This window comes from Harpegnathos saltator, unplaced genomic scaffold (genome assembly GCF_003227715.2).
Source record: "Harpegnathos saltator strain DR-91 unplaced genomic scaffold, Hsal_v8.6 scaffold79, whole genome shotgun sequence".
NCBI classification, from domain to species: Eukaryota; Metazoa; Arthropoda; class Insecta; order Hymenoptera; family Formicidae; genus Harpegnathos; species Harpegnathos saltator.
In genome coordinates, this window is record NW_020230637.1 from 436,808 (window position 1) to 463,505 (window position 26,698).

General features: G+C 54.7%; 1 protein-coding gene across 1 annotated transcript in view; it reads left to right on the forward strand.

The window, feature by feature from the left end:
• Su(Tpl) (Suppressor of Triplolethal) overlaps positions 1–26,698 on the forward strand; it is a 99,692-nt gene that overhangs the window by 65,469 nt on the left and 7,525 nt on the right. Inside the window, exons 3-4 of the mRNA XM_011137879.3 lie at positions 21,729–21,847; positions 24,253–24,369. Coding sequence (XP_011136181.2) covers positions 21,729–21,847; positions 24,253–24,369 — 236 coding nt within the window. The remainder of the gene's footprint in view (positions 1–21,728; positions 21,848–24,252; positions 24,370–26,698) is intronic.

The following is a 26,698-nucleotide window of genomic DNA, read 5'->3' on the forward strand; positions in this document are numbered from 1 at the left end:
CTCCGTCTGTCTTCTTCCCCTTCCCCTTCCCTCCATCTATCTATGCAGGCACGTGTTTCCCCGTGACGCATCGTCCTCGATCTCCTCGTCCCTCTGTCTTCCTCGCACGATCACCTCCTCGGAGCCTCCAATGAATTCTCGAAAGCTACTAAGTCATCGATTAATCGACATACTGCGCCGCGTTCAATTCTCCTCGTTATCGCCGCTCGAGATTACGCTCCGAGCGGTCGCGTGTTGCGGCGTTTTTGCAATCGCGACGAACGTTTCCCCGTAATGATCGACGCGTTATTTTCGCGACCGCTGACGATATGTGTACTTGACATTTCTCGCGTACTTACTACACGCGCAAGCACTTTGTCGCTTATGCCTGATCACCACCCCGCCTCGCGTGCGATTTTGCGAAATTGCGCGGCGCTTCTTCCCGTCTCACTCACACACACACACACACACACACACAGTCATTGCCGCGTGCGTGTATTTCCGTCCGCTTATTTATTACACGATTCATTCGACCTCTGCCGCTTGTATCGCGCTCTTAGAATTCGTTTTTCGGACCCCGGTGATTAATGAATTTTTGTAACGAGCTGTGCGACGCATCCAGGCAGGCAGGCAGGCAGGCAGGCAGACAGCAGCGCGCCGCCTTTACTTCGCCGCGTGCAAGCTCACTTCTTCTTGCCTGTCAACGTTGCGCTCGGCTTGGCAAACATAGCGACAGGCAGGGGCTGTCGAAGGACGCGCGCGCGTATACACATTCGCGCTAATGCGTTCGCGCACAAGCTCGATTTGCACCAACACGCTCGACGCGAGAACGACAGAGAGAGAGAGAGAGAGAGAGAGAGAGAGAGAGAGTCGGACGTGTGCGTAAAGGACGCACTGCGGCCAATGAGATACGAAGGAGGTATCGTAGCGCGATTTCTGATTTTTATCTCCAGCCGAATCTTATCGCGCGTGTTTGTGTCCGAGCGATTAACAATTCGTCGACGTGGGGGAACGAAGACAAGGACGGGGACGGAGTCCGGGACGAGGAAGACACTCCGCCATGGTGTTTTTGTCGATCTACGATCCGGAATCGGGGAGAATTTTAATGAGAGATATTTTTTATCGAGCGAACGCCGCCGCCGCGCCGTCGTCTCGTGTGCCGCGCCCGGCGACTCGTTGATTTTTCCGCATCGCGCGCGAAAATCACGCCCGCTCTCGCATTGTCAGCGAAGTGAAAATCAAGACGGCGGCCGGCTATATTTAGCGCCTGGACGCGCCGCGGGAATACGTAAGATTAGAGTGCGGAGCGTAATTTTAACGGCATCTTCGCAACGGAACGGAACGGAGCGAAGCCGGTGGTGTCGGAGAGCGGCCCCGTCGTTTCTGGTTCGCGACATTTTAAACGCTGTTTTTCTCTCTCTCTCTCTCTCTCTCTCTCTCTCTCTCTCTCACACACACACACTCGCTCGCTCGCTCGCTCGCTCGCTCGCGACTTTATTCATAACGAGCAAACGCGAACGGCAGCCTTGAGTTCTAAATCCGGTTGGAACTTTTTCGAAGCGCGTCTCTCTTCCTCCCCTCCGCCCCCTCTCGCTACGATCGCCTCGTATCTTGTTTTCGTCGCGTCAAAGAATCGATTATATGCCTGTCGACTCGAATTTCGCGTCGCCTCGAGAGAAAGTTTTTCCAGCGGAAAGGAGGCGCGCTCTCCTCCTCCTTCTCCTCCTCCTTCGTGTGCTGATTTCCTCGCGAAGCAGCGGTAACTTCGCCTTCGAGAGTCGTCCGTATCGTCGTAATTCTCCGCGATACTTCTCTCCTCTTTCTCTCTTTCGTCCGTCTTTCTCTCTGTCTCGCGAAGACAGCACTCGAGAAAAATACCGACGCCCGTACGTCGCCGCTAAACTTAGTCTCGTAGGAAAATATTTTGTCGGGGAAATATGCGCGCGACGCGCGTATCGCTTGCACGAGCTGTAAGCTGTAAGCATGGAAGGAACTCTCTCGAAAGAGGGAGAGAACCGTCGTCGTTGTCGTCGTCGCCGCCACCGCCGCGCCGCCGTGTTGACTCGAAATCGTTTCCGCGCTGCGGAAAATGCGGACACGCCTTCGTCGCGCTGTTTTGTGCCGCGAGTCGCGGCGTTTTCCACGAGCGCTTCGTCGAAATCATTCCACTGGCAAGACTCGCGATTCCCTCGCGCGCGACAGGTATCGCATTGCCGTTCCCGCCCCCCCTCTCTCTCTCTCGTGGCTCTCGTCGTTTCATCGATGGCTCATAATTTCCATACGGATTTGATCGCATCGATGAGTCGGAAAATGCGCGGCGGCGGCGGCGGCGTTGAAATTCCGCGGCACGTGTCGAATGTGGAACGCCGGCGCGCGGCGCCGCGCCTGAGATTTAAAGCGCGACCCGTGCTCTTTACGAGTCCGGTAAGTCTCCCCTCCTCTCCTCTCCTCTCCTCTCTCTCCCTCACAAGGTAGCCTCGTTTTACGAGCTTATTTACTAGGCGAAGCCGAGCGAGCGCGTGTCGAACAGGAAATTGGGATGCGCGCGCGCGCGCGGGCGAGCGCCGCGTTATCAGCGGTGATAATAAATATTGCCGACGGATTTTCCGACGTGCTCTCGTGCGTCGCCGTCGTCGACATCGCGGCGACAGCCAGGCGACTCCTCCCGGTGCGTATGTAAATCGAAGCGGCGACTCGCCACGAATTATCCGCCGCGCGCGACTTATCGTCTACGAGAACGAGCGTGCGGGAAGCGGCAGGGACGGCGAGAGGAAGATATCTCGAGAGGCCGAGAGAGGAGGACGAAGAAGGAGACTCGGATGGAACTCTCCACCTCGCGCTATCGTCCCTCACGAAAACAAGTTTATTTGGCTAAGATGCCGATAAGAAAAGGTACCTTCTCGTCGGCGCTAGGCGCACGCACACGCACACGCTCGCCGCGTATTCGCAAGTATGTACGTACGGATGCATCCGGCATGCACATGCGCCTCCTCCGACGAGGAGCCGCCCGCGTCGCTTATCTCCGCTCGCAATGACTCCCCTCACCTCAGTACGAGTCCGTCGGTAATTCACTCACATACACACACACGCACACACACGCGCGCGCGCGCCTACACACATGCGTGCGCGAATTCGCCCGACGCGTGTGCCGGAGCGGGCGAATCGATAAGCCCGAAATGGCAACAACATTTGATGTTACAGCTTGGCCGAACGATTGAACCTCGGTCTCCTAGACTAAACATATCGTTCCTCGCTTGTATCCGCAGCCGTGATTATCACAAGTGCGCCGGTACCTCGTAAACAGGAAGAGTGTTTTTGTTCGACCTTGTTGCACCTCGTTCCACGTCGTCGTCGTCGTCGTCGTCGTCGTCGTCGTCGTCGTCGGTCTTTCCTTCCTTCCAATCGTCGCTCGCGTCCGCCGATTTGACTTCCACGATCCTATCGACCGGACTCTTCACGGACAGAGGTTATCGTTGTATTTTTACTTCTCACTCCGCATGTTTGTCTATGAGAATACATTTTTCCGCTCCTCATCCATCAATTCCCGTCGAAACCGCCGGGGACCGTCTTATCTCTCGCCGCGCTCGAACGTTTGGAATTTCGTTTCTACGTATTTCTCTCTCTCCCTCTCTCTCTCTCTCTCTCTCTCTCTCTCTCTCTCTCTCTCTCTCTCTCTCTATTTATTTTATTTCTTTTCTCATTTTATTTCCTTCATAAGTCCATTTTTCGAGTTTATTTCCTCTAGATAATACACGCATGATATTATCTCATTATCGTATGTTAGCATTTTCCTTCCTAATTGTACATTTCCTTCTTCCTGCTTCCCTTTTCCTTCGTCTCGAGGAAGATTCCGATGGTATTTTCTCTCTCTTTCCCTCCCCTTTATTTTCCGCCTTATCTCGTACATTTTATTATCCGAACGTCGACGCGGTTTCTCGTTCACCGAGAAACTATTGTTAGCATTCCGGATTCTCAGGAACTCGGTAAAGCAATTGACTCGCTAATTTCCCTCGAACTGCCGCTTTTCCTCGGAAACAGTTCTTTCCGGAGTTTTGTTCCGAAGGAAGAAAAGCGTCGGCGGAGCACGCGCGCACACCCACCACCCACTCGCGCGCGTATACATCACACACACGTATACATCGCGCTACAAGGCCGACAAAAAGCGAGAAGCAGGAATAAAAAAATATAAAAAAAAAAAGAAGAGAAAGAAAAAGACAAGAGACTCGACGGAGCCGGGGCAAATTGAATTGCAAAATGTCCCCGGACTGACGCGTCGAATCCTTTTAACCTCACCGGGGTCATTGATATATATTTCCTTTCGTATCATTACTTCTCCGCGCTTTATCGCGCGACCGCTAATGCATCCAATTTATATCTCGCTCGTGCTTTCTCTCTCTCTCTCTCTCTCTCTCTCTCTCTCTCTCTCTCTCAAGCCGGGAAGACCGCGTCCCGCGGTGGGTGGCGCTCCTTTCTCCCTTAATTAAACAGACGCGTTTCCTTTGCCGCGTAACAACGCGAACGGCCGACTCGTTTCGCGTAATTACGCCGCGTATATTTAATTGCAGCTTAAACTCGTTAAACGCGAGCGAGAGAGAGAGAGAGAGAGAGAGAGAGCCACTTGTTATGCTCTTTGGGACATGCCCCTCCCCTTCAAGCGCCGAGAAATTAATTAACATGAAATAGAAAATCGCGCATCTTGAGCGAACAACGGAAGGTGAACACAATCAGGCCCTCAGGTATTGTTAAATTACCGTTTGTGACATATATACAACTATAAATACTGGAATCCCTCTCTGGAGGAAGAGAGACAGAGATAGCCAAGACCAATAAATAAAGTTGGAGTTCCTCAAATAGAGGAGAACATAAATAGCGAGGCGGGACAAAGCGTGGGCACTTGCCCGCGATTTATACACATTTATGCACTTGGTCGCACGTGCAACAAGGACTACGATGACTACGATGACGACGACGACGACGACCACGTCACCACGACTCGCGCGCTCTTATTGTACTTCATTAGCGCTAAAATTCTCGATGGCACCCGCGCGATAACAACAGGCCCGTAGTCGTTGCATAATGCACGTAATGTCTGCGCGCATACATATATATGTGTGTGTGTGTGTGTGTGCGAGCGTATATTATATGCATATGTATTCGAGACGGTCGCCGTCGACGCGCGTCGTCTCGGCGACGGGGACAATGGAGGAGGCGTGCGAGAGACGTCGCGATAAGACTGCGAGCGGGACAATATTCGAAGTAAAATCAACGGCGTGATTTCCGGCTATTTGTCTAACCGCGCGCGGACGACGCTTATCGTTGATCGTCGCCGCTGCCGCCGCGCGTCGACGTTATCATCTCGTCGTAGAAGCCGCCTCAGCCGGAAGAACAGTTTTGCGTTGCTTATTAGGCGCGCGTTGCCGACCGACAGGTAGCCACCGCCGTCGCCGTCGCCGTCGCCGTCGACGGGACGAGTCGAGCGCGCGTCGCGTATCGATTCACGCGACGGGATCTTATCGATACCTGAGCGGCCAAACTCGTTCCAGCGAGATCGCCGGCCATCGATAAAACTTCCGCCTCGAAAATGGCTCCCGGCGCGAATCGAATTGTGCGTTACACGCGGCTTGCCACGATACGCTTCCCCCCCCCTCTCTCTCTCTCTCGACGTCACGCGATACCATCCAAGCTTGCCATCCGGGGAGAGACGTTAACGTGGCACGTTCGCACGCGCGCGACGATAAGGTCGGAATTTGCCGTGCGTGTCGCCGGGAGCGGCGTATCGGAAAATCGGAATGCTCTCGCGAGTGTGGCGGCTCGCCGAATCTGCGAAATCGCCGATGCGTCGCGTCGCGTCGCGGCGGCCGATGGCCGAGTAAAAGTATCGGCGCGCGCGTCCGATTCCGGGCTTGAGCGTGACGAGCGTGCGGAAGAATGTGAAAACGCGCGGCGGCGTCGCTAGGCGGAGGGAGGGAGCGAGCGAGCGAGCGAGCGCGCCGACCTGCCGGCGCGATAAAAGCACATTGTCGCGCCCGACTTTCATCATCCGCCGTGCTTCGTTTCTTTCTTCGGAAATCGGTTTGTGTGCGTAGGCCGATCCGTAGCGAGATCTCGCGAGAGCGCGCGCTGTACACTACCGAGCCGCGCATTAACGCAATCGCGTGCGCTAATGTGTGTCTCCTGCTCACCTGTGATTAACTTGAAAAGCCCGAGCGAGTCACGGCAGGTGATACGCGTCGTTTACGTGCGTGCGAGCGAGGTAAACGGGCCACGGAGGAGGAGGAGGAGGAGGAGTTCTTTCGCGAGGGATCCTCCCCCTTCGAGTCCGCTTGAAGTTCGAATCGAAAGTAGCCGATATTTTCCCCGCTATCGGGAGGGGGGTCGCCGAGGAGGGGGGGGGCAAGGCAAATCCCGTTAATGAGAGTAGTCGTTTTGTCATCGCTCGCTATTTGTCATTCTAAGTAAGTGTGGCGCGATACGTGCGTGTGAGATTATTATCATCGACGCGCTATGGCGACACTTGCTGTATGAAAGTGTCCTCCCCGCCTAGAATTATTCGCAATTACACAGTCGCCGTGTAATTACAGTGAGAAACGTCAGACACGCGCCTGCGACGCGGTGCGAGAGGGCTCGTCCTCTCCGAGAGGAACGAATTGGATCACGCGCGGTGAAAACGCGTTTCATTACGCGTCGCTTCGCGCGAATACGGCGCTCTCGCGGCGAAATACTTTTGACAGCGAAATTGCACGTGGGCCGCGTGCTTCCGCGTGAATCCCGTCGTTTTCCGTAAATCGAAATGAGAATGTGTGTACCGCCTGCATTCCGTCTGATCTATCAGCCTCACTCGCTTAAATCGAGTCTCAGCTGCTTGATTTCTCTCGATCCGAATTGGATCGGTCGCGGCTTACAAAAGGCGCACGAGCAAAAAAGAGCGATGGAGCCTCTCTCTCTCTCTCTCTCTCTCGGACGCCATTCTCTGACGCAGCCGTGCGCCAAATTTGGGCGACTCGCGATTGGAATCGGCAACCTACTGACACACTAATCGGCACCGCTGGTGTGCGCTTCGCGTCGCGAGCGCAGCCGGTTCGCGGACGCGCGGACGTTAACTAGACGAACATGCGAGGCGCGTCGGCCGATTAACATACCTCGGTCTGTCGATATTCCAAGACGCGCGCGCGCGTAATTAATCGGCCCAAATGTCGCGCTTGATGATCGGCGAGCGAGACGAGAGGATGGGGAAAACGCCGACGGAATCAATCGCGCTTTGCGAGAAATCAATCCGCCACCGACAGTCACCGTTATTCAAGATTTAACTGCGAGTGGCGAGTGAGTACGATTGAGAACAGGAGAAGGACGGGAGGAGGGAGGAAAGGAGAAAAAAGAAAGATGGAGGAAGGGGGAGAGAGAGAGGGGGGGAAAGACGAGCGTAAACGCAGAATTAACGCGAGTCACACTCGAAGATTTCGTCCGCGGGTGATTCAGCCCGCCTCGCAGCGAGTGCGAAGAGAGAGAGAGAGAGAGAGAGAGAGAGAGAGAGAGAGAGAGAAGAGGGGAAAAAGTATGTTTCTATAAATATAATGCGTTTCTGAGTCATCGGCTCGCGCGCGATGTGCCACCGATGTTGGCTCAATGGCATTTGAAATCGCCGACCTTTCACGCGTTTTCGCGCGGCGCGCAGAGCGCGCTCGTAAGGACGCCGGTTCCAACGAGCTGGAACCTCCAGCTTTTATAATCCGTTCCGTGCGATTGCATCGGAATCTGTTCGACTTGGAAACGAACGAGCGAGTGAGCAGGCGAACGAACGAACGAATAAGCGAGCGAGAACGATCGATGGCGCGCGCGCGTGCCCGCTCCAAGTTTCTCTTTCGAATGAACTGAACTCGCCGATCGGCATCGCCGCGGCTGCTTTTCCCGCGGATCTCCGCCGCGAGACGAGACGCGACGTCCAGCTCCAGCCAGACAGGCCGAGGCGTCCGCTTCTCTTTCGTGGGAATTTCAGGAACTCCGCGTGCCTATTCTCTCGCGTGACACGATTTTCGCGTACGATAGATCTCCGAAGTGTGTGAATGCGTCTTGATAATGATCGTGCAGATGTTGATAATGACCAGCCGCGGGAAAATCATTAGTCTTCTAATCTCTCTATTCGCTAAACGTATTGATGTCCGAGCTGAGTTCAATTCAAGCGCCCGGCTGTGCTCGGTTTTTCCCAATTACGGAACTCTTCGACTCGTGTTGATCCACTCGTGACCTCGTACGATGAACCGTACCGGGTGGGTGCAAAAATAATTGCGCGATTTTTACACTGTAAGAAAGGATGTGTTAAATTTAACATATTTCATGTGTCTCGAGTCGTCCACTCTCATTTTTATGTGTTGATTTAACAAATTAAGCAAATATGTTAAAAAGTAACACGCATAATATGTAAAAAATTTAATATTCGAACGCCGTCAAGATCACAGTTTGCGTTAAACTGACACACAATGAATGTTGTTGCCTCAACATTTGGGAAAAGTAACGATCTATGGCTTGATGATGAAATGAAAATGTTAGATTGACATAATCTATGTGTTAGAAATCCAATCTTTATATAATATAACACACGATAACTGTTGTAATGAGGAAATTGACACATTTTAGCTGTTGACTTTAACATATAAGACATGTCGGAGCAAGAATTCATGCATTTACATATAAATTGTGTTATTTTAACACTTGGAAAACAGTTAATCTTAATCTAACGCAAGAAAGTCTTGCGTAACACAACAACGATACGTTAAATTAACACACGGCTGTGTAAAGAATTTAACACAGAACTTTCTACACACAAGAAGTTTTAACAAAAGTACGAAACGTTTTTGACTGTGTAACGTATCGAGTATAAAGACGCGCATATATATATATATATATATATATCAGTTAAAAATTCTATTAATCAAAATAAAGACCGTTGGACACTTTTCTCCCAACGGGAAACAAGTTTGTTTATCTCCACGAGATAGAATTCTGCAAAGGATAACGCTGACCGGAAAAATCGGCGCCAGACTTAAAGCGATAAAAACCGCAGTGATTTTTGCACCAATCTATTATTTGCCGGCCGGAGCTTCCAGCGTGGCCCGCATCTCGTCGCGTTCGAGTTCTCCCGATTTTGCCGGCGCATTCGGGCGAACTCACGGCGTGACGTGCGATCGTTTCTGGCGTGTTCTCTCGCCGGCAAAGTCCTCGATCGTCTGGATCTTCCCAGAGCGATAGGTTGAAGAATCATTGTCACTCAATTGCCTCGTGACGTCGCGAGAGGCGTCCGAGCGCGCGCGCGCTTCGTCGAAGCAAAATCGCCCGTCTCGGATTTTCCCGCGCGAGCGGATAATCGTTATCGCGATGCGTCTAGCCGATAAGCCGATCACGTATCAGACGGTTCTCCAGCGGGGCGGCGATTCCCGCGAATCGGCGAGTCGCGCGAGTCATTGCTTGAATTAAACGGCGTAATTATCGGGGCAACTCGACCGCTCGCTGGCTAACGCGCTTTTATGACTGGCGACGTGCCAGCACGCCGGCAAACATCGAACGTAGGCGACAGGCGTGTTCAATTAATTAGCATTCGCAATCACGACGAATCGGTCGTTCTCGAAGCCTCTTCGGGCTGCAACCCCGCGGCTGCCTCCCCCCCCTCCCCCTCGCGCAAATTCAGAGCTGACAGGCGAGACGTTTGAACAATCGAGAAAGGAATCGCGCGAAACCCCGCGCGAGCCTCTCGAAATTATGATCCGCGAATTTTAACGTCGCCTCTTCTTCGTCTGAATCTCGAGGGAGCAGCAGCGCGAGATTCTCGCGTAAATTAGCCGCTGGTAAAAATAAGAGGGATAAAACGTCTCCCTCCTCGCGATCCTCGCGCGGCTCGGCTCGCGCACGGAAACGTCGGGATGGTAGCGTCGTTGAGTATTTTCCACTTTGGACGTTTTTGGTGACGTAATCGCGCGCTGGCCTTCTCACTCAACAGCAACGGGGAGAGCAAGATAGATGCGTTTGTTATCAGTGTAAGGTTAACCTTCCGAGGTTAACCTTCCAAGTTGCCGAGTAGAAAAATATTCCTTAACACAAGCGAAAAAAAGAGATGCGGTTTATGAGAACGAAAATAAGTAGACCCTTTGTCTGCTAAAAATTACATTTCGGACATCTGTGCGAGGTAAGTGAAGGTAGAGAGAGAGGGAGAGAGAGGCCGGTCGAAGGCTGCGGGGAACTTTCTAACCCAATTCCGCGCATTATTTGCGACATTATATTGGGCAATCGCTGGTCGATACTGGGTCTAGGTCCTTCTCAGACGAGGAATACTAAAGCGCTGCACCTGTCGCGTCGCGGAGTTGTCGATTCGCCGCGTTTCGTTCCTCCGGAAAGAGAATGCGAGAGAGACGACGCGCGGCCATGAGGGAGAACGTCCGAGGAAGGATCGAAGAGTTCAATCGATCTCCGGGAGAAATCTCCCGAGGGAGAGAGGAAACCGCGAGAGCAGGCTCGGCGTTGTCCACGTGAATTTTCCCGGACAATCGCGACGCTCTCGCCTCTTCTACGCACCGCCGGGCGGCTCCCGTCCCGCTCGCTTTCAGAAGCGATCTCGCCGCGATTAACTTTTAGCGATGTGTATTTCACAATCGTTTAGATGCTCGCGCGCGCGTGCGCGCGCGCATTCTTTCACTCGAGAGCGAGCGAGTGGAAGCTTGACTTACGTAACTGCCGAGCGAGAGAGAGATCCACGAGGCGAGAGAGCGGAGCCACGTTGGTATTTATCGCCGTTACCGGGCGGTTTATCGACGTGAAATTAGGAAATTCGAAGCGTCACGGCGCGTGCTGAGGAAGCGCATGGAGGGAGGAGCGAGAATAATTAAAAATCCCCCCCCCCCACCTGTGAATTTTTCGCAACGTGCGTCCGTGTCGCAACGCGCCACAAGTGGATCTTCGCTCTCTCACCGTGCGCGTGTCTGTGTCGTGGAGCGGCGGGGGGTGGGGCGGAGGGGGGAAGGAGAGAGAATCGCCGTAATTCAACGCGTTACACTAGCGTAACGACGATCATCGACGCGTAACAAGCGGCTCTCCGCCGAAGGCCCCCTGAAAATGCGCATCGCGGACCCGACGAACTCGAGCCACGAGCGCCACGAGAGAGCTTAATCGTCTAATCTTCGCGACGTCACTCCGCGACTTCCGAGCGCATTGGCAATTGCCGTGGCGGCGCACGGGACGTGAGTCAACGCTACTGCGAACGGGTCAGAGGGCGAATCCATGAGGTTTTTTCCCAGAGGAGCGTCTCGCGCGCGCGCGCGCGCGCGCGAGCGGCGAGCGGCGGCATTCCGTCGGGCGCTTTCGCGCAGGGAGAGATTTTTCGCGCGATCGGAAATGGCCGCCGCTGCGAGGAACCGCGGTCCTTTCGCTAGAAGAGATCGTCGAGTTCGCACTTTCGCGGGCGAGATGATGAAGTTCCGCATGCGGGGAATCTCCCCGCGTCTCGCGGATGCTCGTTTTCGGCGGAGATCGCCGCCGCCGCCGAGAGGGACGTCGCGCCTCGCCGGCGTTGAATAAGTAAAGAGGCCGGGCGGAAGCGGGATCGACCGGCGACGGTCCCGCGAGAAGAGAGGAACCGCACCGGACCGACCCCGTGATCGGGGTTAGAGGTCAGCGGTTAGCGCCTGAGATTTGTTCTCGTGGAAGCCCCTTCGGGACTGGTTTCCCCGGCGCGCGCGGTCCGAGCAAACCCACGACGACGACGACGACGACGACGACGACGACTACAAGCGGATTACCCGTCGCGGGAGTCGAGCCGCGGAGATGAAAGCACCGTTTCTCCATGGACGCGTTGAAAATTTAACGAGAGACAACGACGGCCATTTGCGATCTCTGCTGCTGTTTCGGGCTGCGCCCGACACGCACTCGCCGAAGTTTGCTCGCTCCTTGTGAAACGTCGCGCAGGAAGAGAAGAATCAGCGGCGGCCGGGAAGTTGCAAGCGCACAATAACGAAGAGAATGAGAAGAGAGAGAGAGAGAGAGAGAGAGAGAGAGAGAGAGAGAGAGAGAGAGAGAGAAAGAGAAAGAAAGAGATTGACTTCTCACGGCTGATTAGGGAGCAGCGCGAGATTGACTGACGGTATTATTAATTTCTCACACGCACAAGCTAGCTAGAAAATGCTACACTTGTCGGAACGAGCGTTGTATAGTCGCGAACGCGCGCTTCTCGAGATCGAGCGGTGGGGGGCGTTTAGTACGCCTCGAAGCCGAATTAATCAGGGTTCAAGGAGAGCCGAGTCAGGAGAGGAACTTTTAGTTTCACTACTGAATAAGCGCTTCCGTCGGTACTCGACACTCTCTCACACGGCAGATACTCTTTCCGTATCATGTTCGGCCTGATTCCCGCCCGCGGAGAACGAGCGACGGCAACACCCCCTCCCCCCCCCCGTCCGCCCGCGGAGGGCGGGGTCTTGGGTGTGTGACTGTCATTCCTCGACTGGCATTTCTCGTCGCGGTGTCTTGCGCGATTCATCTGGACCTGGTTCAGCGACAGGACGAATGTAATTTCGCAGACGCACACACGCGACGACTTCGCGGAGAATCGGCAAGAACGACGGCGAGGCGCTTCCGCTTGTGCGTTATACGATCCTCTTCATCCGCGTGTCCTCGTCGCCATCCACGCGTTTCACGAACGTCCGCGGAAACGCTTCCAGCGTGCTGCATTCCGTCATCGTAATCTTCCCGTCTTTCTCTCCGTTGTCCCCCAACTCCCCTTGCCGTTTTCTCTCTGCGTTCTCTCTGCGCTCGTTCGCGCGTTCCTCCCGACGCGCGAAATCGAGGCCTCGCGCGCGAGAATTAAACGCGGCCAGCGCTATTACACAGCGGGCGACACAACGATATAATTTCACGGCGAAAACGGCGCTCCTTGTTAAAAGGCGCTTCCTCGACTCTCTTCGCGGTGAGTTCTCCTTCCTCTTTTTTATTTCATTTTTTTTCTCTCCCTTTTCCTTCTCCTCCTTCACTCGGAGTTTCGCGAGCAGCGGCGGCGGCGGCGGCGACGGCCGGCGGTGCGCTTTCACTTAACGCGGCTTAATTCGTAAACTTTCGAGACGGCGACGGAGACCGACGCGCGCTATCTCTCCCTCGCCGACGATCCAATCATCGCGCGTAATCGCGGTCTTAAAAAACGAGACTCCCGGCTAATTACGTGGCGGGGTCACAGCCGTGGAAAGCGGCCGAATAAGCGGCGTGTAACTCCGTGCGAATCGCCGTTCGCGGGTAATTACGAAACCGTGTCCGCGACGAAAACACGTTTTCGCTTCTTTTATCGCTGCTCTCCAACCCGCCGCGAGATTCGGTCGACGATAGACGCCGCGGCGGAGTCTCTCGCGGGCTCGATTAGACGTCCCGACGACGGCGAAGAAATCGCATCTGCCTCCCGCGGACACACGCGGCGGATTATCGCGATACGCCGCGTATTCCGACATTCTCATGTCGCCGCCGCTGAAAGAAAGGAAGAAGGGAGAGAAAACGGAAATCGCCATTCGGCGTCGTCTCTCTCTCTCTCTCTCTCGCGCGCGCGCGCGCGCACATCTTTCTCCTCCCTCTTTCCTCTTCTCCCTTCGCGTATCACTCGAGCAGCGCGACGGATCGCCATCGTATCGTCCACTTCCCTCCCCCCTGCCCTCTAGCGCCGCCGCTGTGGCGATGACGATTTAGCTCCGTCCGATTGTGCGTGCGACGCGCGAACGATACGCGGCGAAACCGGCGCAATGTTACTTTCACTTGAGCGCAGATTTATTTTCTGCGCCGTCGATGCGCGTGCGAACATCGAACATGCCTACCGTTCGCGCTCGGCGGAGTTAATTAAGCCGGCGTCACTCGTGCGTGTGCCGCGAGTGTGTATGCGTGCGTGTGCGAAAGAGCGACGAGGGAATCGAGGAGAAGCTGCCGCCGCGGTGTGCGTCGGTCGGTGGCGTGGAGCACTCGCGAACAGCGGCGATGGCGGTGAGTTGGGGGAGGGGCCCGGGGGGGTACCGCGGTGGAGAAAGGAGAGAAACAAAAATACCGCCGGTGAGGAGGTCACCGCGCGGTCGGTTGGTTCGCTTGTATCGGGACACGCGCGCGCACGCGCACACGCGTTTTTTCCTTTTCCCCGCGACGACGATGCGGGGCATCTCTACGTGCACCGATGACCTTGTGCCAGATGGAGGCTCATTCTGAGCCAGGGACAGTCGGTCTCTCGCACCGATATACGCTTATCTCTCTCTCTCTCTCCCGCGAGCGCGCGCTTCTGTTTCACGAGTCGAGCGCAGGGGGAGGGGGCACGCGCGGCCGCGAAAGAAAAAACCGCGCGCCGCTGTCGCAGCGATCGATCCGGCGTGCCCGCCCCCGCCCCTCTCCCCCCGTGTTACCGCGGGATAAAGCTTGCTCAATCTTCGGCGCCTTTCTCCTGTCGCCGTCCGACGACGTCCCGGCGAGCGGACGAAAATGAGGAATGATCAGCGGGATTCGCCTGCGTCGGTGACTGGAATTAGACGGTTTCGTATGTAGCGGCTACGGGAACGCTGCCGAGACACGCGAACACGGCCGAGTCGTCGTGGAAGTCCACCGCCGGTCGATCTCGCGAGAGAAATCGTGGTGCCTTCGAAATTCTTGCGAATCTCGCCGACGGAGCGCGCGCTCTCAGACACGGATGGAGAAATATTAGGACGTAATCCCGGGAGAAGCGAGACGACTGTTTTGATTTATGTCGAGAGTCTTATTAATTTCTCTTAATTTTTATCTTTCTTTCTTTCTTTCAATTGATTCTTGAGAATTCTTCAATTTTTTCTCGACTTCGCGTATTCTTTGCATGTATATTTTATATATTCCCAGTTGAGAGAAATTTTCCTTAATGTTTTCCAATTCTCTTGAGTTTTTGTTAGTTTTTACGTAAAAGATGCCACTTTTGTGAGACGAAGCTCTCTCCCCCCGATGTCTCGTCGTGACGTGAAACAATGCACGCACGCCGTTCACAAAAGTACAGTGCGGTGCAAAAGAGAGAGAGGGCGATTCGTCGTAAAATTTCATTGAAGACTGCAAAATAGCCGAAGTCTCCTATCCTTCGGCCTCCTCTCCCGTTTATTTGTCTACAGGTCATCTGACAGATCTCAGGCTCGCGCGCATTTCCACGCGTGTTCGCCGCGCGTGTTCTAAGGTCGGTCACGTGCGCTCGTCGTGACAAGTCGCCAGGTCGTCGCCACGTGCGCTCGCTCGTCGCTCGCGATGGGATCATTCCGTTCCTTTTTGTCAGGAATTCGCGAACGAATGAGCATCTTTCACCTGTCCCTCCGCGATGATTCCTTTTCTTTCCCCGCCGTACACGCGGTTGATACCGGTCGGCCAGTGAAAGTTGTCCTCTCGCTCGTCCGATCGAGGATCGATGACGCCGCGGGCTCGTCGTTTCAGCGGGGTGAGGGAGAGGGCCCAGGTCGCTCCTCAGCTCGTACCAAATCCGGCCAATTCGGGAGCATTCCAACGAGCTAACGTCCGCTCCTCGGACGATCGGCAATTCGCGAGAGACGGAGCTCGCGGCGGAACTTGTGACTTTTTTACGTGCCTCCACGGGGTGGGAGGGAGGGAGGAGGACTTTCGGAGACCTGCGGCCGATGTTGGACTAAATCGAGCGGGTAAGGGGCGGGAGGGATCCACGTCGCGACTGTTTTCTCTCTCAGACCAGAAGTTCCCACGTCGCGTCTTTCGTCACTTCATGTAAGAAGACTTCGCGTCAGATGAATCGATCGGAAATGGCTCGGATGAAAACGCACCGACGAAAGTTCAAGAGGAACGGCCGATAGAAAGAGACGGAGCGCGCGCTCGAAGACGCATTCGATCCTCCTCGAAGCGTTAATGAGCGGCGATGCGAACGGCCGCTTTCGCGCGGCTTAACAGCACGTAGAAAGAAGCCCGCCTTATTCGACGGAAAGGCATGTCAATCTCCATCGCGCGCATATCGACATACGCGTCTTCGAGCAGCCCGCGTCGCGCCGCCGCTCGACGAGAGGAGAGCCGCCTCCGCGGACGCGTTCCCTCCGGAGCGGAACCCCCTCCCCCCCCCCTCCCGCCGATCTTCCTCCATGACGCGCGTCCCCGTATTATTCGCACCATTCGCGGCTGGCCGCACACATTTGACGCGAATGACGTCGCGCACTTGTATGTGTCTAATTTTCCTTCAAGAACCCAGCGCGTGTCGTATCGTGTCGGGACGTGCATCGTCCCGTGAGGGAACGAAAATCAGCCGCATCATTGACCCTTTGCGCAGACGCGCGTCTGCGAATAGCGCTCCAAGCGCTGCCCGACCGAACTAAATTCACCGAAACAATAGTAGCAACAATAATATAACATAATATATGATAACAAAGCTGAGCTCTCTTACGCAAGTTTTTAAGTTAGTTATTGTGGTCACTGTTAAAAGGGTTAATATCCTCCGCCCTTTCGTTCCCCTCGCTCGCCCTCCGTCCTCTCTTTTTCATTCTCTCTCGCACACGTGCGCTCGCTCGAGAAGGAAAAAGAAAGGAAGCGGCGCGGAGAAAAATTAATCCTCCCGCGCGCGAGTATTTTTCCTCGCGGATCGTCAACGGCGATTCTCTCGCCGCGCGATGCTCTCCGACGATCGCGGGACTGTACGGGGTCAGGCAGGGGGCGGGGACGGCTCCTCTCGCCACACGCAGCCCCGTTGCCGGCGCGGCGTGGCGCGCTGAAAATAATAATAATAAATCGGGATTAGAATATTCCGCTCGACGGCGTGTAAATTGAGGGAGATAAGGCTCATTAGCGAATCCGACGCGCATTCGTAACGTCGCGCGGCGCAACGTGGAGCGACCGGCGATAATCGCTCGTAATTTTTCCTCCGTCTCTCTCTCCCCCCCCCCCCCTCTCTCTCTCTCTCTCTCTCTCTCAGGCGTTCCTCAGCCACTACGGTCTCGTGCGCGGTAGCCATGTGATGTCAAGTAGCGAGATTACCGGCATACTCTCGCCTGTGAATGATCACATTTAAGCGCGCCATGAACGTTCCAGCGCCTAGAATCTCAGACGGAGACTAGAGACGGATCGCGAGACGGGGTTTCGTTCAAGAAAGAGAGAGAGAGAGAATTCATGCGAGACTCTCGGACCGTTAGCAGCCATGTGCTGAAATTAACGTGCAAATTGGCGAGACTCATTATCTCAGGCGAGCCCGTCAGATCTCATCGAGCTCGCCGGGGATTTCGGTCGAAAGCAAGTCGATCCCGACAGAGCGCGACTCTCAGCGGCAACTGGCGAATCTTCGCTTGGACGATATTTTCCGAAACGGACGAGAGCTTCGCGATGAGACCCAGATGGGACACGGGCGAGGTATCGATAGCCGCGGCCGACGGGGCCCGTCGATGATGATCCTCGGCCTCTCGGCGATATTGTAGGCGACACCGCGACGGCGGCTCCTGACACGCAAGAATGTCGCGAGAATGCAGCGAGCGCGGCGGTTACCGTTCGCTCGTTGCTCAGCTGTTGCGGCCTTAAGGACTGAAATAATCCGAAGCTGGCAGCGCGAGTAGGTGGGCGGTCAACCGCTATCCGCGCTCGCGCGGATAGCCGGGCCCGAAATAAACCGGCGTTTCTAAAATTATCCCGCGCGCCGGCACTTACTTCAATCCGCGAGGAATGCAATTCGATCCCTGGAGGGAGGGAGGGAGGGAGGAAGGAAGGAAAGAAGAAAGGAGGCAAAAAGGACGGAGAGAGAGAGGAGCGGCTCTGAGGCGCATCGCGTAGCAGTCGCGCACCTTCCTCGCGACTTGATCGCGGCCGATCGATCGGCCAGAAGAGCGCGCGCGCGCGATCGTTTCGCCCGTTGCGGGCACCCACGACGTGCACAGGCGAGATTACTCGAGGCGAGGCAACGTCGATGAACCTCTCGGCCCGCAGGGAGACTCTCTCGTCGAGCGATACGAAACGAAATCGCTCGATCGCGATTCACGCGTCCCATACTCCTCCCGCCGATCTTCGAGCTATCTGAATTTCTCCTCTGGTAATCGCCTCGGTCCGTTTGGCGTCAGTGAGACTCGACTGCAGACTCTCTCTCTCTCTCTCTCTCCGTCGTCTGCGGCACAATGTATGCATGCGCGTGATACCGCGCTAACATCGCCGTGGGATGATGAGATCGCGGGTGGCGTGATGTGCTTTCGTGCAGCGAGACTTGTCTGTCGATCGCCGACGAGAGTTCCTCCTGCGAGCGCGCGAATGCGCGAAAGAACGAGCGAGCGAGCGATCACTCGCGACTCTCCCATGTCTCCGGCGTGAGAATTCGAACCAGCTGGTGCGCTCGCCCGGCGCCCCGGCTCTCGCGCGGCACAATGGGTGCTCTCTCATGGGGCCACGAATCTCGCCTCGACACACAAGAGAGCTGCGAGAACCTACGAAACGGAGCCGGCCGAGCGAGCGGGTGAGCAACCAGCCTGGCAAGGCAAGGCAAGGCAAGGCAAGGCAAGGCAAGGCAAGACAAGACAAGACAAGGCGGCAGGCCGACCGGCCGTCCTTCCGCGCGCAGTGAAATTTAAATGAGCGCTCCCGACCGCTCGCCGTGCGCCAACGCTCTGTCTGTGCATCTCTGTGTGTGTGTGTGTGTGTGTGTGTGTGTGCCTCCCTTCACGAAACTTTCATATCGCATTCTCGCGCGATTCGACCTTTCGTTTAAGAGACGACGTCCGTCCCGCCGCGCCGCGGTGATGCTTGAACGAGAGGGGGGCTGCTCGGGGGGCCTCTATGGCCTCGATACGTGAATGCCCGTGAGAGAAGCCTTCTCTCTCTCCTCTTCCATCACGTCCTCTTCCTCCTCCTTCTTCCAGCCTCCCCTTCTTGGCTGCACGAGTAGTATTACGTACACTGACATCGCGTGTGTCCCGTCATCGTCATAATCACCATCGTTTCGCCGAGACCCGAGAGAGTCGTCGTCGTCGTCGTCGTCGTCGTCGTTGTCGTTGTCTTGTCTCACCACGTGGAGCAGAACCTCCGATCGACCGATCCCGCCGTAACGTCCCCGTCGTCGTCGTCGCGCGACAACTCTGGATTAAGACCGGCTGATATGGCGCTCTTTGTTTGTTTTCCCTTACGACGCGTTCCCTTACGACACACGGATAAAGTCGCGGATCTCTCGTCGCCCGGAGCGCCCTCCCCCTCCCTCCACCGATTGTTTGGAGCAGCGTGTGATATTGCAATATTGTAACACGCGCATTACATGTATCGCTTACTGAAATCGTACATGCGATCATGTATATTAATGTATGTATAAACATGTACACACACACACACGCACACACACACACACACACACACACACACACACACACACGCGTACACGCGCGATTTTTGCTTGTCCACTTACCTGCGATACATAATAAATATGTACGGTAAATTTCAATAGTCCGCCGCGAGGAATCTCTCGACGCGGTCGCTCGAGGCTCCTTCTCCGAGGCTGCCAATTACCAAATACCCCGATTACGATGCGTCCCGATGACGTTGCGCCCCGGCACGCATTCGCAATTGATTGAACGAAGGTTGCGCGCGGCCGGAATAAAACTGTGGGCGAGAGAAAAAGAAGAAGAAGCAGAAGAAGGAGGAGAAGGAGGAGGAGAGGAGATTCTGCGTATGACGAAAGGAGGAAAGGAAGGAAGAAAGGTGGAGAGAGAAGGAGAGAGAAGAACATGAAAGCGCGAGAGAGAAGGGCGCGACGACGGGGGGGGGGGCGACGCGAAGTTGCGAAATGGCCAGTCGCGCTCGACTGCCTCTCGATGAAATTGAATCGCGAAAAAAGGCGCCGCGCGCGCTTGCGTCAATCGCACTTTATTCTCCGCGCGGCGCCCCGTCGGAGAGCTCTAATTTACTTTCAATTAACTCGCTAACGAGGCGCGTATCGGGCGTCCGGCCGCGATTGTCGCCACTACATCTCTCTCTCTCTCTCTCTCTCTCGCAGACGCGGTCACAAGTCTCGAGCGCACGATCGCGCCGACGAATTCATTGAATTTTCCTAGACAAGCCCTCCGCGCGCCGATCCTCTCGCTCCTCCGTTCCGGCGCGCTACGCCGCTATTAACTCATTTGTATCCATTCAAGGCGGCTATTAACGAGCCGTCGCGCATATAATGCGGCCCATTATGCGGACGAGGAACGCGTGCGTGCGACGTGCGTGCGTGCGACGCCTCGAGCGCGGATCAACGGTCAGAGCGCGGTTGGGTGTCCTCCTCTGTCTCTTTCTTTCTTCCCGCGGCGAGCAACGTCGGCGCAGCGTCCTTGTTTCAAGAAATGGGACAGGAAATGCACCTTTTCCCTCGATGTTTCTCGCCGACGCGCGTGAAACAAGATGGCTCTCCTCGGGACGGATCTCGCGAACTCGCTCGCGCGACCTCGCTCGATCGCGCACCACTTTGGGCCGCAGGCGCGAGGACTCCGTCTCGAAGGGCTCGGAGGGCATCCAATCGGACCCGGGCGACCTTACCGTCGCTCGCGAGATCCCTGCACTTTCGCCGCGCGCGCGCGCGCTCCGCGATCGCCCGAGTTCCTTTTAATCCCCGCGTCGCAAATGTCACCGTCGTGCTGCCGACGACGGTGCGAGACAATCCGATTAGGATCTACTTACTTCTGAATACACTCGCCGGCATTATCTCCTCGCTCTTTCGGCCGCGGCTCCTTGTCGTCGTCGTCGTGCCGACAACGACGACGGCGGCGGCGGCGACGACGGCAATCGATACACCGAGCCCCCCCCGCTCTCGTCGATACCGCAAACGCCCCGCAGTCTCGTTTCGCAAGGTTCTCGTCTCTCGCGGGCCCATTTCATGTTTCGAGGAGTCGGATGCACGTCCATGCGCCGCATTCGCCGCGAGCGGATTCCGTCCGCTCGTCGCCGGCTCGATATCGCGGAGCGTTATCGCAAGTGAATATCGCGCCTCGAGCGCGGTGCGTGTAATCGAGGCCCGTAAAGTGCGAGCGAGCGTTATTACCGGTTCGCTTATTAAGCAACCACCGACGGAGTCAATGAGAGAGAAGTCTCCCCGCCGTAACCTCGTCGTCGTTTTACGCGCATCGCCGAACTTGTATCTGGGTTAATATTTAAATATAGACGCTACAATTTCATTCCGGCTCCGGCGAAGTGGATGCGGATGCGCGAATCGCGGCATTTTATCAGCTCCCCGCCGTGGGTTCATATCGAAGCGCCAACGTCGGCAATTAAAACTGGACAAACGACGACGACGACGACGACGGGGCAGCGTTTCTCCCGGAATCGAGAGAGAGAGAGAGAGGGGGGGAAGGGAGAGAAAGAGAGAGAGAGGAGACTGTCGGGACGAAACTCGGTTTGAGGAAACCGAATTTCCACTTGAGACTTGCTTTTATCGCGTATTACCGCGCCGGTCTGCCGGGATGAATCCCCCTCCCTCTCTCCGCGTCCCTCGCCGAGTAAGAGAGAAATCGAAGGATATAGAATCGACGGACGATGTGCCGAATAGATAGACGGAATGGATGCTAAATAGATAAGCCGCTAAGTAGCTAAACGGACAGATACATGCATGCTGGCCTTTACATAGCCGGCGGGTACATAATACTCGCGGCTGTGGGAGAGAAAAGTGACGGTACATGCGTCGGCAAAGCGTGCGTACGCCGCGCGCGTCCTCTCGGGCTACCGCGAGCCGTTTCGTAATTTAATGCGATCTCTCACTGAGAGGACGACTACTAACTGCACCGCGCTCTGTGTTCTGATTTCAGCGGCTCTGTTTTCCATCCCTCGACGGCCATGAGTCCTCCTTCACGTTCAGTCTCTCCGGCAACCAGGACATCGAGGGCCCTTCGGGTGGCTTCGAGTGTATCCAGCAAACCGCCGCCAAGTATGTATCTCCGCACGCACGCACGCACGCACGCACGCACGTGCGTCGTCGCACTCTCGCGTGTCTCTCGCGAGTCGCGTCTCTCTGATTAGAGTCGACTTTGATCCCCGAATTGCGCGTCCTCCCGCTGTGCTTCACCGCGCGTCATTGTCGATTGCTCTGCTCTTTCTCCCTTTTCTCTCTCTCTCTCTCTCTCTCTCTCTCTCTCTCTCTCTCTCTCTCTCTCTCTCTCTCTCTCTCTCTCTCTCTTTCTCTCTGTCTTTTTTCTCTTGAGCCTTTGCTGCATCCCGACGCGACCGTGATGATGTTTCTCGGCACCGAGACCTTTTTTGTCGACTTCTTACACACACGGCGCACAGAGTACGCCGCGCGAGCACTCGGGTAATGGGAAGCAATCGAAATCGCAGTTGGCGCGCTTGCTCACCCGATCGAGATCCTCGGCATTATTATTGCGCGTCGCGGTGGTAGATAGCGCGAGCAAGTGTCGGGTATCATCACGGTGACTATCGGATAGCGGAAAAACAATCTCTCTCGTGGACTACTCCCCGGCTTTGTATCCCCGGTCTGTAATCTCTCTCTCCTCTCTCTCCTCTCTCTCTCTCTCTCTTCTCTCCTCTTCTTCTCCTCTTCTCTCTCTCTCTTCTTCTCTCTTCTCTCTCTTCCTCTCTCTCTCTCTCTCTCTCTCTCTTCTCTCTCTCTCTCTCCTCTCCTTCTCTCTCTCTCTCTTTCTCTCTCTCTCCTCTCTCTCTCTCTCTCTCTCTCTCTCTCTCTCTCTCTCTCTCTCTCTCTCTCTCTCTCTCTCTCTCTCCTCTCTCTCTCTCTCCTCTCTCTCTCTCTCTTTCTCTCTTCTCTCTCTCCTCTCTCTCTCTCTCTCTCTCCTCTCTCTCTCTCTCTCTCCTCTCTTCTCTCTCTCTCTCTCTCTCTCTCTCTCTCTCCTCTCTCTCTCTCTCTCTCTCTCTCTCTCTCTCATCTCTCTCTCTCTCTTCTCTCATCTCTCTCTCTCTCTCTCTCTCTCTCTCTTCTCTCTCTCTCTCTCTCTCTCTCTCTCCTCTCTCTCTCTTCCTCTCTCTCTCTCTCTCTCTCTCTCTCCTCTCTCTCTCTCTCTCTCTCTCTCTCTCTTTCTCTCTGTCATCTCTCAAGCGGCACAGGTAATTTCCCATCTGAAGCGAGCGGCGTAAAAAAAAAACTCTCCCGGGGAAGCATCCTTGAGGAGCAGGTGGTATGCTATCGCGGCGGCAACTTGACACACTAAAGCGCGCTGTTAGCGCGCCGCCAGCAGGTGTCGACTGCTCGCGAGCGCTCGCTGCGTAGCCGTGAACGGTTATGCTTGAGTCAGCAGAACCGATTCAGCGGCAAGTAGCGCGACTACTAATGCTACCGTATCGGCGACGTCGACACGCCGACAATCGCTGTCGCTTAACGCGCGACGACAATTGTTCCGATCGTTGTCCTCGTCGTCGTCGGCCGTCGTCGTCGTCGTCGTCGTTGTCGTTGTCGTTGATGAAGATCTCTCCTCGAGTGAGAGAGACTCGCGAGAACAACGCGCGTCGCGTCCTCCGTCGTTCTCGTCGGCGGGGCGAGGACCCTCGCGAATATCCGGCTTTAACGCATCGACAACCCCGGAAGGGTGAAATTACGCTTTCTGTAGATTCGCGCTGCGCAGCCTTCTGTAGGGTGGAGTTACTTACTTTCGCAGCATGCAGTCCCTGGAATTCTCTGCGATGATATTACGTATTCCGCTCGTCACAAGGACGCTTTTCCGGGCGAATGACACAAACGTTTTTTTTTTTTTTTTTTTTTTTTTATATTAACGGAAATTCGACGGCCGCGAGAATGGCGATTTTACTCTGCAATTTTATTGATTTATTGATTTGCTTATTCATAATATACGGGTGTAAACCCTTTGATGTACATTACTTGATAATGGTATAACAACCCACGAAATCATGATACATTTATGATACGAAATGAAGTTAAAATATCAGTTGAAATACTAAGTTTCCAATTATGCCTTTTTCTTTCTCATTTCTATCATTTTTTTTTTATCTCACGCAGCATTACACGGACTGTAAATTCCGCGTTGTTACGGAACGAATTACTGTAGCCCTAAATGTACAAAAAGATTTTGTCGCCTTGTAGATAAAAATTTCTCGATCGTGACAATTATATCGATCGGAAGTGTGTACGGGTTTATACGCGAGGACTTTTGTCTCTCTTTAGACCACCGTTTCGAAACGAACTCTCGAAATCTATACAGCGGTCGCGGTAATTTCGAATTTTCGAATCGAATTAATTTCGCCGCAGTTAGCGGCGAAGTTAAAAAAGAAAATAAAAACGGCGCGATACCGCGGCGGCCGATTGATCTTACAAACTGCCGCTCGTTGCAATGTTCGTCTTTCCCGCAGGAGCCTGGAGAGCCTCGGCAACATTCCGTACAAAATGCGGATACACGCGAACGACGACGTGTACGAGACCACCAGGCACCGGATGGTGATCGCCGAGGAGAACAACAAGAACAAATGGTGAGTCCGTTCGTTCCCATTCGAGCCTTTACGACTACGCGCGGCAACAGGCGAGGAAGGACGAGATCCCTCTTTCCCTTCGGGAAAGCGACCGACCGAGCGCCGCGCCCCTCCCGACCCTCCCCCCGTGTCTCGAGACTTTCCTCCCGCGTGAGCGCGCGAGACCGTCGCCGCCGCGCCTCGCGGAATCGTAAATAATGCTCGTCCCGCGCGGCCATTACTTTTACAAACTTTCGCCCGGAGATACGGTCTCTCGGATGTGTTCGCGCAGCGATTCGTGCTGGAATTTACGAGGCGATGCCGCGTCTCGCGAGCGAGCAGCCGCGACGAGAACTCGCGGAAAATTGCAGACGCGCCGCGCTTTTCCGTCGCATCGCGTCGCCTCGCTATCACCTCGATACACCTCGTTTTCTCTTAAATCGCACGAGAGTCTCCCATCCGGAGATGTCTTCTATCTCTCTCGAGCGGCAGCCAGCAGCAGCAGCAGCTCTCGAAGAATCCGCGGGCGCGTGACAAATACGTACGCGTTCGCGTACGCGATGCGAACGAGTTCTCGCGTGTTCGGCTCTCCGCGTTCGGTAAAAATATCGGATACCGCGTTTATTAAACGCCGATTGCGGCCGTCAGGCGTCTCATTGAACCGGACAGTAATTTCCCAATCTCGTGTCTTTGAACAGTCCCGCGACAACTGGCTATTTTATGCCGCTTCTTATTCTCGCTGACTTATTTCGCGGCCTACTTTTTTTTTTATCCGTGTTTCTTCTCCCTCTGTTCTTCGGGAGAGCCTCCCGCGAGAGAGAAAATTTATTCAATTCTTTTCTTTCGGTGAGATGAAACTTGCTAATAACGTTTACGGATGCGCACTGATCATGAGCTCACCGTCGTGTGTATATACGCAGCGCGCGATTTACCGAGGATTAACCTCGCTTCAGAGAGAGAAGAACGCTTTCGTATATCTCTCCAATCTCTGAAATCTCTCTGGAAACTGCTCAAAGAGACCGTCTCTGCAGCTCGATTCGAGCGCCGCTTACCATCGATGGATTGATAATTATTAGATAATTGTTGCCTCAACGAAATCCCGTAGCCAAGCATCGATGATATCTGTCTGTCGGCGGTAATGAAAGCGTGATGATGAGTCTGAGAGAGTATACGCCCGTTTTACCCTTCATATTTATCTACTCCGTAGGGGAGACGATTCTAGATTATCTCTCGCGGGGAAAAGCGCCCGACGAAGGTTCCGCCGCAAGCAGAAGCGACGCGTCGACCGAAGAATCAGCCGCGCGCGCGATTCTCCTCTCGCGACGCGCACGCGAGGCTCTTCGTTCGCGCGCGCGCGCGGCGGCCACATCGACGGCGTGGCTAATTTGTTTAGCGTCGTCACGGTCAAGGTTAAGAGCGCCTCACAAGTGCGACTTCGTCACGGCTGAACCCTTTTTCGCCTCTTCCCAGCGTCGTCGCGCGGTGCTCGATCGGTGATTCGCGCCGGCGGAAAATTACGTAACCCCGATCGATCGATCGATCGATCGGCGGCCGGTCGGATCTCGCGCGACAACTGCGCGTGGAAAATTGCATTAATCGCGTCGTCGATCTCGTGACGAGACGTCGACGATGTATTATTGGGAACCGACGTTTCTCGCGTGCGCGCGCGCACACACACATACACACACACACACACACACACACACACACACACACGCGCGCGCGCGCGCGCGCGCGCGTAAATACACGTAAAAACACGCGCGATTAGAAATCGCCGCTGCGCTCCGCGCGAGCGTGTGTTCTATTTCTCTTTCGGGTGACGCAACAGGCAATCGCGCTCGGTGTTTATGCGCGTCGGCTGAAAAATAAACGCGCCGCCAGTTATTTCGCGCGATTAGAATTCATTGTGGAGTATACATATGCATAGTGTTGTGCGCGTCTCGCGTTTCGCTCTCGATTCGCTGAAAAACGCCGCGTGTTCGCATTTTTCGCGTTCCCCCGTCGTGCCTCGCCCCGGATGCCTGGAGATGTGCGAATCAAGAATCTTTACGTCGAGTCGAATCGAATCTCATTTTTTTAAATTCGAATCGAATCGAATCTATGAAATTTCATTGGAATTCGAATCGAATCGAATCATTGACAAATTTAGCAAGACTATTAAACATGCAAATAATGATGGAAGATTTTAATACGAAAGGGGAATATTGATATTGTAATATCACCTTAAAGTAAAATATATATTTAAAAATTTATAGTAATTTATAATTAAGTTATTAATTATAAGTGAAGTTAATTACAAGTTAAGGGTTCAAACGTACAGGCCGAGATGGCTCGTTTTGTAGCTGATACA